The following is an 11,293-nucleotide window of genomic DNA, read 5'->3' on the forward strand; positions in this document are numbered from 1 at the left end:
CCTCAGTTGGAGTACTGGAAGAACAGAGTGCTTTGTCATTTGTTCATTTCAAATATGTACAATCACATGGCAACTCAAGTCTTTGCTTAAGGACTACTTCCCTATTTCCCTAATACTTTTTATCCCCACTGAATTGCATTAAAAAAACCCCAACAACTCTATGCCATCCCTTACCACATGTTTAAAATGTAAATGTGCAATTATAAAAACCTTGAAAGTTTACTCAGCTACGCTGCTGTGACTTAAACTTGCAATGGTCAGAGCAGGCAGATGGCCCCAGTTTTCTTCAGTCACTAAGTGTTCCCAGCACAATTTTCTGTTCTTCACTCAGGCTGTGTAAGCTTTTGATGTGTGCTGGTGCTGACTGCTACAGAGATACACCCTGTGGCTGTGTTGCTGTAACTCACTGCTCACTGGGCTCTGCAAGGAGCCATGAGCTGGGTGGAGCATGTTCAGCACATGGCAGATAACTCATCTCTGTCTTTATCAGTGTCACTGGCTGGCTCAGTGCCAGAGGTTCCTGCAGCTGGGAGAGCATTAGGTGTGACTGAGCCAGCTGGCTGGAGAGGGGCAAAGACTCTCAGCACCAGGGCACCAGTTCTAAAGGGGGCACAAGCACTGTGTTTAATTTGTGCCTTGGGCTGCTGCTGAATGTCCCTGTGATAGCTGGGCTGCATTTCTCACGCTGCAGTGGCTTGGGTCATTTGAACATTCTGTGTGATGTTCTTGGTGCTTCAGGGTTGATGTAAACAGAATCCAGAGTAAAATTCAAGGTGATTTACATCCTAGTCATGTGAGAAAGCACATCTCTCTACATGCTGCCCTTTGGTCTTTGCTATCACAGCCTGGAGCAGCACAGCAGGAGCCTTTGGGGTTTGGCATTGATCCCATTCTGCCTGTTACCCTCTGGAGGGGATGAGGCACTTCCTTCCCCAGACCTCACAGGAACAGGGAGGCTGAGGCTCAGTGAAGCTCTCTCTGCTTGCCCTGGCTGTGGTTCCCTCTGCCCGTGCCATTGCATGTGTGTTATTTGTATCAGAGCTGAAGTGAAGGAAGGAGCTGTTCCTGCTCTGTGTCTGCAGTGACCAGCAGGGAGAGCTGCTCAGTACTCACCCAAGTCCACAAAATCACGTAACTTCAGAGGGCAAATGCAAGTCCTGGCCTGGTTCTGCAGAACTGTAGTGAAGAGTCTGTGTATAGGGCAGGGAATTGTATGGTCTGGTGAGGGAAGGGAAGTGAGTTCTCAGGCAGTTGGGATCCAATCAAGAGTAATAAAGTAGTGGTGCAGATTGGAGACAGAAGGTGCCTGTTGACTTTTCAAGGATGACCCTGGTGCAAAAGGGTCACACATTTCAGTTGCTGTTTTTCCAGTTTCACAGAATTTAGAATACTGTGTCAAAAACAGGAAGAGGTGGGAAGAAGCAAGATGACATCCTCAGTAAAGGGTTCTCCAGTGCACACAAGTATATCTTACATGGAGATGTTCTTTTCACTTCAAAGAAGAAATTCTTGTCCATCAGCCACAAGAGTTGCTGATGATCACATGTCAGTACTTCTCTCAGGAAAGACTACAACTTGTCACAGACATCTTTCATGAAAAATCCTTTCTTAGGATTTTTCCTTGTGAGAAGCTGCAGTTTCAGCAACCAAAAGTAAACAATGGTTATCTGCTGCTGTGGAATGCAACAGGTGGACCCGTGATTGGTCTCCTGTGGATGTTTGGATTTACTGACCACTCATGGCAGAGCTGGCTCTTGCTCTCTGTCTGAGACACAGATCTTTGTTATTCATTCTTTGCTATTCTTAGCTTAGCTAGCTTCTGAAGAAATCTTTTCCTTTCTATTTCTTTTTAGTATAGTCTTAATGTAACATATATCATAAAATAATAAATCAAGCCTTCTGATCGTGGAGTCAACATTCTCGTCTCTTCTTCATCCTGAAAACCCTTGTGACCACAGTCACAACAACTATGTCCTTAAAACTAGGAGCCACAATTAGGGAGTGGATTGGCACAGGACACTATCCCCCACATCCATCTGTTAACAGTATAGGGACAGGGCCAAAACTCAGAAAATGTGAAACAGAATCGATCTTATCAGCAAATACACTACAAAATTTAAGCATAGAAAAATTTACTGGTTCAGCCCTTGAATCACATGAACTGGTAGAGGTGTGGTTTTTTCAGTGCAGATGTACTGATTTATATAGTGTAGGGTATGTTCTTAGTAGTTGAAGAATGTTTTCAAGCTTTACACAGACTGGAAATTTAATTCAGCAACTGTAACTTATTCCTGGCTTTTAAGTTAGCTGCTATTGCCACTGGACTACAGACAAATGTACCATAACCAAGTGGCTCTTTTCTAGCTGTAGTTTCTAGAATGTGACCAAACACACAAGATTTTTGCAGAAATTAAAAAATCTATTAATAGCAAAAGTCATGAATCTACGCCCAAGATGCTAAATGGATTTGGGAAGACTGAGCATTTAAATACCACTTAAAGAGAAAACATGCATTTCATAAGAATATTCTCTGATAACTAATGAGGTACCTGTGCCTCACACAGGTTAGACTTCTATTTAAACAATGAGCCCTTTGATGTTTTTACTACTGTTACATATTAATCAAACTCACAAAAGTACCAAAATTAATGAAATTTTATTGGCAAAAATCAAGTTGAATGTAACCTATTGAATTCAACAGAAGTGAGCCTCAGTTTAGTTTATCAAAATACTTCAGTTTTCCAGCTGGATCTGGAATTATCTGTGCAAGAAAGAAAATGAAAATGTTAGTCAAAAACCAAAGCCACAAAAACAATACAAACTATAAAGCCAGAAAAGCACAGTATTTCACAATAAGATGCTACTGCCAACTCACTTGCAACACTGAAGAGTAATTTATCAGTTGATTTGGTAGTAGATTACTATTAATCTCTAGAAGTACCTAACAGCAATAGCAGAGAGATTCAACCAATTGAGGCATGAGAGAGTGCAGCCTACCAAAGGAAGAATTTTGACAGCTTGCCCCAAAAGCAAGATATTTTGGTAAATTAATATCTGTAATCTAGAGGCTCAGAATTTACTTACAGTTCTTCCCTTGGCCACCACACTCTCATGGCTTCCTCTGGTTTGATCTAATTAAATCAAACACATTTAGAAGGCATGACTACATCTTTGAGAAAGGCTTTTTCAACTACTCTGCTATTGTTTGCATCTTTTGCACAGAGGAGGTGGAGAATGCTTCAGTACTGCTTTACATTACTAAATTGGCAGTGTTGGAGCTGTTAGCATCAGCATTGTCAGACTGTTTGTTAGAAAAGATATCCATGTCATGTTATCTAGGTGATCCTAGTTATGGAGGGCAGAACTTTTCAGTGCCAAAATACAAATGTTGGGCCAGCCTGCCCTCTTTCATTTTACAGTCTTAATATCCAGCTTCCCCCATTATGACACTCCTCTGCTAGCTTGAAAAAACTGACTCCCAGCCTCAAGTCATCCTAGGAAACTTTCCCATCCAGCAAAGAAACATGGTTTAACATCAAGTTATCAAGTACAGTGCTCATTAACTCTGCTTAGCAGCTGCTGGGACCTGGTTTTTGTTGAGCCAGCTCTTTAACAACAGTGCTCTGTCATCACCAGATGGTTCAGAAGGAAGCCACATGCTCAAGTAAGTGACAGTGATCTCATCTGAGTGAGGCAGCTCAGACCTCTGATGAAAGTTTCATTATTCTGCTGAGGCTTGCTCTGGGCCAGGGAACACAAACAAGTTCAGTGAGTGTTTATGTGAACTCTGGCTTCTCTGCCTCCAGTCACATGGAGCCCAGGAGTAGCAAAGAAGGGAGGGGAATTGCACAGCAAAGCTCTGCTCCCTGCTGGAGTGCTGACAGTGGCACTGGCTCTGGCACATACCACAGCAGCCTGGGAACTTCTGTCTTTTTTTAGGTAGTGCAGTAAGAACCACCAAGAATTTATATGGAAAAATAACCAAGAAGATAAAAAATCTCAAGAGTTTTGAACTTTCCCTCATCAGGTGTTAACAGGAAAAAGTTCTTGATCCCAAACTCACTGCTGGTCAAGTGAATTTTGTTTCCATACCAGGAGTTTGAAACAACTGGGAGATGTCTAGTGTGAGGGAAACAATCCCCTAATGAAATCAGTAGTAATCCAAATGGTCTAAGTTTAATAATGTGACATTACTCATACTTTCTCACTGGAAGTTGCTGAGATTTTCGATTTGGCTCTAGTAGAAATGGTAACTGAGTGCTTGTTAGTACTACATGCATGTTAATATAAACAGTGACTTACTGTTTCACTGCCAGGTTTCCAACCAGCAGGGCAAACTGAAAAAAAAAAAGGACAAAGTTAGCTCAAGTATTTTTACATACACAGATTTTTGTGTGCTTAATATTCTCTTTCTGACCTTAAAGTAAAACACCATCAAGTGTCACATGTCAGTATCTCAAACTATTAAATGTGCAGTTTTCTTTACACATAGGATGGTGACCTAGCAGTTTACACCTGACACCACCCAGTTACCTGAAAGCTGCAGATCTCTGCATGGATGCCTATGCTTTAGTTTAATTCTTGTGTCCCTCTACACAAAGTACTGGCAAAGCAGTATCTGAGAATGAACACCTATTCTAGTAAAACAGAAGTTTTGCAATAAAATTCAGGTGACTACATAGAGACCTACCTTTCTTTCTTTAAAACCAAAACTAGGAGCATTTTTTAGCAAAGAGATCAGTTCAAAGATTTCACAAGACACTAATTTTATTTGTAACCTTGCTTAGGAGCAAAGGGATTGGCAGCATGTGCTTACCACAGTGTGGCTGGGAGCCCTGGGACCACCTGAACAGCTGCACATTCTGGAGTAAAGCTCTCATCTATTCAGAACTCTCCCTCTGAGGCTACAGCCCAAGCAGTTATATCATATTACACTGCTTTAAGACAGGCTGGCAGACAAAATGCCCCACATGCTAGAAGGAATTGTGGAGAGCCTTTGTTCTGTGCAAAGAAACCAAAGAGGTGTCTACTGAAACTTTCCTCAACATTCATGTAAAAGCTGGGAAAAAAGTAGTCAAATCAACATTCTGTAAGCTGGCTTTTCACTAAATGTGGGGAAATTTCCTTAGTCAGATGTGCATAGCCTAAGTATCAACATCTCTCTTTTCAAGTCTGTACAGCACAGCAGGATAATGATTTGTACCTTCATATAAAGGTACTTTCAAATGCTTGGAGACATTGAATTGAACTGGAAGTTAAGTTGCTAAATGTGTATTCTTCAAATCTTCAAATAAGTTATTTAATGAAATGTCAAAAAGTTCACCCCATGCTTGAACAGGAGGAATAAGAATTCTTGATACAAAGTAATGATCTGAAGACAGTAAAATTTCTTTGTTGGGGAAAGATGATCACACAGCACTTATACAGAAAACACAAGTAATGGTGCTATAATTTCCACAGTATCACTATGTATATTGACATGAAACACTCACTACTTGTCACAGGTCCTCAGTGAATGGCCCAGGACAAGGATAGCCTGCATCTCCATTATTTTAGTATGCAAAAATGTACTGAAATATTGGGCCTCATTCTTCACAGCCTCATATTTCATACAAATTTATGCTTGTGACATATGGTACATCATGCCAAAATTCAGACTAGAGGAATGCTTTATGCTCACATTCTCATGGATGTGAAGCAAAATGTAAATGACTATTCTAGAAACAACCTAAGGACCTGGGACCACGGAATCAAGCAGGGCAATCAAAGCACTTCAGTCACTGTATGAGGCCAGTCCTTAATGCTACTGAGCACCTTTCCTCCAAAAAGCTAATACAGCTTCCAGGCTAAGTGAACCAATTTCCAATCTGGCAAAAGTTAAAAGAGCACCTTCTCCATGTTTGTCTGTGTACTGGAATGCTTGCACTAAACGAAGTGTTTCATCCACTGATCTCCCAACAGGAAGGTCATTCATTGTGATCTGTCGAAGGATTCTCTTATTGTCAATAATGAAAAGGCCTCTGTGGGTAAAAAAATTGTGTGTTAGGAAACAGAATTAATAACAGTGGTGCTTTCATGCGTTATTTTATGTCTGCTGGATGGGAGGAATTTGATCTTTGCAAACACCACGTAATACTCACCATCAGTAACCTACTATTCTTTACCTGAGTATCAGAGGACTTGAGCTGAGCTCCACTTAAAACAAAAAAAAAATACTTCTTTGCAGAACTAACACAGAACTAAGCTCTGACAGGCCCTGCCAGGGCATGCTGCAGATGCTATGGCATTACAGGGATCCCCAAAGAAACTATTCAGTTTTAGGCAAATGTATCTCTTCAGGTAACCTTAGTCTTGACTCCACCTGAACTTGAGAGGTCCCTGAGCAGCTGCAGTTCTGGGGAATCCTGCACATTTGCCATGCCCTAGGTATCTACTGATGCCTGCTGTTACACAGGATATTAACCTTGAACCCTCTTCTGACTCATTATGACTACATTTTTTGTGTTCTTCAATATTTGCTACTCTCCATGAATCCCCAAGTAAAAGCTGCTCTAAAAGAAAAATTTCAAATGCTTCTTTAAATATAAAGCAGGAAGTATTACCCCAGCAAAAACCCAACCAAACTGCAACCCAGTGAAATACCTAAGTGTATGTCCTTGATCTTCCAGATACACTCCATAATCCTTTGAAATCTGGTGTGTCAGATCAGAAAGAAGGGGAATCTTCATTGGTCCAAGTCCTCCTTGTTTACGAGGAGTATTAATCCTTTGGAAAGGAAATATAGATGTATTTCTCATACAGATTTATATTCCCTACACAAGTCAGAAATCACAAACTACATCAGTATGGACAGAAGGATTTAGTGCAAGTGACATTTTTTCTGTTCTGCACACAAAGGAAATGAACAGTATTTGTGGCTTGAACAAAATGTTCAGTAGATCTTTTGCAGTTATGGCCATATCTGTTAATGATGACCTTTTTCTTATCAGTTGCATTTGCTTTATGCCAACGTGCTCGTGACCTGGGACAAGTGAAGCATTTACTGACAGTTTCCTTAATGCTTTCTTTTTGTATTAGTAGTATTTTTTGGACTGAGACATAACATATTGCAATACACATTAAACAAACTTAAAAAATAAAGGTACTTTCACACACTAGGGTAAAAACTTACTTTAAATATTTGTGTCAATAGCATTGCACTTTCACACATTATGATTTATCTCTACAGGCTAAAAATCTGGGGAGTGCTGTTCTTTTGCTATGTTGGAACTATGAATAATGTTTAGTAAAAGACAAGGGAAAGATACATACCAGGCTAAGTGAGTGAACTTTGAGTCCACAGAACATGCTACCACTTCAGTATTTATTGCTCTGAATTCTTCAATTCGGTCACTGAAGGCAATTATCTCAGTTGGACAGACAAACGTACTAGAAGATTGAAGACAAGATGAAGTCAGAATTTCATGAGAAAGCCAGTAAATTCTCTGCCTAACTTAAAATGGTGTATTTATCATAAATTATTTCAGCTTTTGCTTATTTCTATTGCTCTTTCAAGTCTTTAACCAAAATGCTGCCTGACAAATCCTCCACCCTCAGACTCCAGCTTTGTTACAAATGGATTATTTCTGAAGACTACAAATCTATGGTTATTTTACTATCTGGATTCAGAGCTTTACTTTTACTTTTACTTTTACAGAGCTGTTACTGTTACTTTCTTTTAGACTTTACAAATGTGGCTGAATTTAAGCACTGTAAGCCAACTTTTTCAGAGGATCATACTATAATTTGTTGTTACTGTGCAAATCTGCAACTTTTAACTTATTTGTCTTCAACTTTTTTCTGTTACAGAAGAACTAAAGTAGTAAAGCTAATGATGATATAATATTAAAAGTAGTTATGCATCTCTGTCCTCTTATCTTCATTTTGTGGAAAAGAATGGGATTGTCCTGTAAAAAGCAGAGATGTTTTCACTCAGTCAGTGAAGTTACTGCATTCTAAATAAAGGAGGTTAATGCCAAGTGCTCTTAGGATGTTATGGGATAAGCTTAAAGGGAAAATGCCCTCTTGAATATATTATATATTATATCCTCTAGAAAGGATGCTCTCTTCTATTTGCAGCACTGGTTTACAGCATGAAACAGAACATAGAGTCTGCCTAATTGGGTAACTACAAAGTTTTTTGTTTTGTGTGGAGACACAAATTAGTGGACACAGTTACTAGGACAAAGACTGTGTTGCAATTTTACCAATGCAAGATGAGAAAACAAATGCAAAGAATATATCTTCTTCTGTCACTCCTTTCTTCTCTCCTAAATTCTTACCAAACAAAAAATACAAGACCTCAAAAAAAGAGAAGAATTAATAAATTATGAATCTAGTGTAGCTGCACTCAGTGGTATGCCGACAGTGCTCTTACTTACAAGTCAAGAGGATAGAAGAAGAAGACAAGATATTTTCCTTCGTAATCTGTTAGCTTCAGCTCTTTAAACTCTCCATTAATGACTGCTGTTCCCTCCCAGTAAGGTGCTGGCTTGGAGACTGAAACACAAAGAAAGTTGAATTAGAAGTCAGAATATAACACCTGTGTTCAAACCAAGCTGCTCAAGGACAGCTGTTCTTCCTTTTGCTTGAAAAACAACCTGCAGCACAGTTCCAAGATGAAACTGCTTTCTAAACAGGGGGGTACAGAATGATGAAGAAATGAAGGCTTTAGTACACACACAAAGTAAATAATCTGACCAACTTGTGCTCACACACGAGCGCTGCTGATCACTGATAATCAAGGCCACACAAACCTTATCTGGGCTGACTGAACAAACCCTGTGTGCACTGCCAGCTCAGGGCACCTGCTAGACTGAAGGGGAAAGCTCTTTAATACTGCAGGTACTCTCATTGTTCTGTTAAAAATAGCTGTTGGGAACCACAAGCACAAAATAGTTCAAACTCACTTTGCTACTTTCTAACAATGGAAACCTGTCTGGAATTCTGGTCCACAAAAAATACATGCCACAATATAGTTAAAGACAGATACCTAAAAATGCAGCATATGTTTATTAAATTACAACTCCTAAGCAAATTTTAACTTGAGGATAGCTTTGTTTTGAAAAAAAATATCCACTTGAAAATCATTAAATATATTTACCATTCCTATCAGAAGGGATTAACCTTGAATTTAAAATATTAAAAATTAATCTGCCAGGTTCTATTTTCATACCACTGTGAATTCTGACACAAAGGATAGGGTATGCTGGATTACAAGGTGGTCTGAATACACTTGCCATGTCAAGGACATTGACTTACATCTCCAGCAAATTAGGCAAAAGCTTCTGTGAAAAACATATGGAATCATAAATATTATCTGGAGGGTGCCTGAATTGCTTGGCTCTCCTTTCTTAGGCTGACCCACAGCTGCAGAATATAGTTAGCAAGGATGTGTAACAACGACCTTCAGATTAGGAGGGAGAAGGAAAAGATATTAAACGAAATACTGTATATCTTGAACCCTTTCTAAACTAAGGTAGCTGTTTTTGCAGTTATAAACATCTGTCTGTAATAACTTACATTGCAAAGGGAGAACAACCCAAACGTATCGGTTACAAATATCTTGGCTGCTTTTCCTTTTTTTTTTGGTAGCATCTGCTTGCAAACGTTTAAAACAGAACATATGCCCCGGTTCAGTAATGGAAAAGGATTTCAAACTGAAGATAATATCTGTGTGATGTCTCTGTACTCTATGTCCCGCAGGACGGGACTTTGAGCAGTGTCCCTGAACATCTCCCAGCGATGCCATTTACGGTGTTTGTCCCCAGGTCTGTCACGTAAAGCACCGAAACCGCATCAGAGCACAGGCACAAAGGCAGCGCCGAAGGCAGCGCGTTACGAGGGGCGCCCGTTCATTGTTTCACATCGCAGTGTGAGCACAGAACATTCCTGTGGATCCCTCGAAGCGCCCCCCTGAACTCGTTCGCCATTTCTGGAACCGCGGACCTCGCCGGACGCCCGTGAGACGGCGACGCTGACCACGATGGGGATGCAGCTCCCCCTCCTCCCCTCTCCCCTGCCGGCCGAGGCCGCCCGGAGGCCGCAGGCACAGCGGGCTGGGGACGGGAAGGGCCCGGGAGCCCCCGCGCTCCGCCTGACGTGGCGCTGCCGCCGCCGCCGCCCCGCTCCGCAGCCCCCGAGCGCACTGCGGGCACATCCCCGCCCCGGCCCCGGCCCCGGCGCTCCCCGCAGCTCCGGCCGCGCCCGGCACTTACTCTTGGCCTGGCTGAGGTGCAGCGAGTGGTCGGAGACGGGCAGCCGGGCCGCCTCCCCGGGGTACACCTGCCCGCCCGCGTAGTAATGGCACTGCTCGTCCCCGCGCTGCCGCGCCGGCCGCGGCTCCTCCGCCTCCGCCTCGCCTCCCAGCGCCGCCGCCAGCAGGAGCAGCAGCAGCGCGGGGCACCGGGCCCCGGCCCCGCCGCCCGCCTCCATGGCCCGCCGAGCCACTGCACGTCCCCGCGGCGCGGCGAGGGGCGGCGGCGGCGGGGAGGAGCTTGGCCCGCACATGGCCACACTCCCGCCGCATGGCCGGGCCGGGCCGGGGCTCAGGGAGGGGCCCCGAGGGGCTGGGGCTGTGGCAGCGGCAGCGGCAGCCTGGAGCTCTGCACAGCCACCCGGGGCCCGGCACGGCCACCCCGGGGCACAGCACGGCCACCCCGGATCCGGCACAGGACCCCCATCTCGCCACGGGAACCCTATCCCGGCACGGGAACCCCATCTCGGCACAGCCGCCCCATCTCGCCACGGGAACCCTATCCCGGCACGGGAACCCTATCCCGGCACGGGAACCCCATCTCGGCACAGCCGCCCCATCCCGGCTCAGCCGCCCCGGGCCCTGCCCGGCTGTGGGGCGGGCGCTGAGCGCGGGCAGTGCCGGCGGGGCTGCGGGCTCATCCTCCCGCCTCGGGGGAAACGGGGAACGATGTTCGTGTGTAGAGAAACGGGAAAAGAACGCGTGTGTGTGCAGAGAGAGCGCGCACGTATCCGAGCGATTGCAGAAGGAAAATGATTGTGAGAGGCTCCCCATCTGCTATCATCGCTTATCTGTGGCAGCGTGGCTTCTGTGGGGGCACGGCACCACTCGCGGTCATAGCCAGCTGTGCCAAATGCAGATTGTGCATTCTGGCCTCGTGAATACAGGAAATGCAGAAACGGGTACTGCCTCAGACCCAAAACCTTGAATTGTTGCCAGCTCGGCAGCAACTCGTGAATGGGCACCATGTGGTGCACGTGGTGACTGTGTAAGAGTGTG

The 11,293-nt window shown here is 43.7% G+C and overlaps 1 protein-coding gene across 2 annotated transcripts; it reads right to left on the reverse strand.

Annotated features, from left to right (window-relative positions):
• Positions 1-2,637: 2,637 nt before the first annotated feature.
• On the reverse strand, positions 2,638-10,563 carry PRDX4 (peroxiredoxin 4). 2 transcript variants are annotated; one of them, XM_071430393.1, is made up of 8 exons: positions 10,257-10,563; positions 8,421-8,538; positions 7,312-7,428; positions 6,643-6,765; positions 5,890-6,020; positions 4,303-4,337; positions 3,085-3,131; positions 2,638-2,761 (listed from the first exon to the last, which is right to left on the reverse strand). In XM_071430393.1, the coding sequence occupies exons 1-8, from the start codon at positions 10,546-10,548 to the stop codon at positions 2,758-2,760; spliced, it is 867 nt and encodes a 288-aa protein (XP_071286494.1). In that variant the 5' UTR covers positions 10,549-10,563; the 3' UTR covers positions 2,638-2,757. The 2 variants fall into 2 exon arrangements, with proteins under 2 accessions (XP_071286494.1, XP_071286493.1); XM_071430392.1 differs by lacking the exon at positions 3,085-3,131.
• Between the last annotated feature and the right edge of the window lie 730 nt (positions 10,564-11,293).

The sequence above is a fragment of the Agelaius tricolor genome, unplaced genomic scaffold, assembly GCF_023055355.1.
Source record: "Agelaius tricolor isolate 1412-34295 unplaced genomic scaffold, bAgeTri1.0.p SCAF_7, whole genome shotgun sequence".
NCBI lineage: Eukaryota > Metazoa > Chordata > Aves > Passeriformes > Icteridae > Agelaius > Agelaius tricolor.

Excerpts from the sequence above, each read along its gene's own strand:
- PRDX4 (XM_071430392.1), bottom strand. The coding sequence starts at position 10,548 with ATGTGCGGGCCAAGCTCCTCCCCGCCGCCGCCGCCCCTCGCCGCGCCG. Across the intron at positions 8,539-10,256 it reads GCACCTCAGCCAGGCCAAGA|TCTCCAAGCCAGCACCTTAC; the intron begins GTAAGTGCCGGG and ends TTTGTGTTTCAG. Across the intron at positions 7,429-8,420 it reads TTCTTCTATCCTCTTGACTT|TACGTTTGTCTGTCCAACTG; the intron begins GTAAGTAAGAGC and ends TCAATCTTCTAG.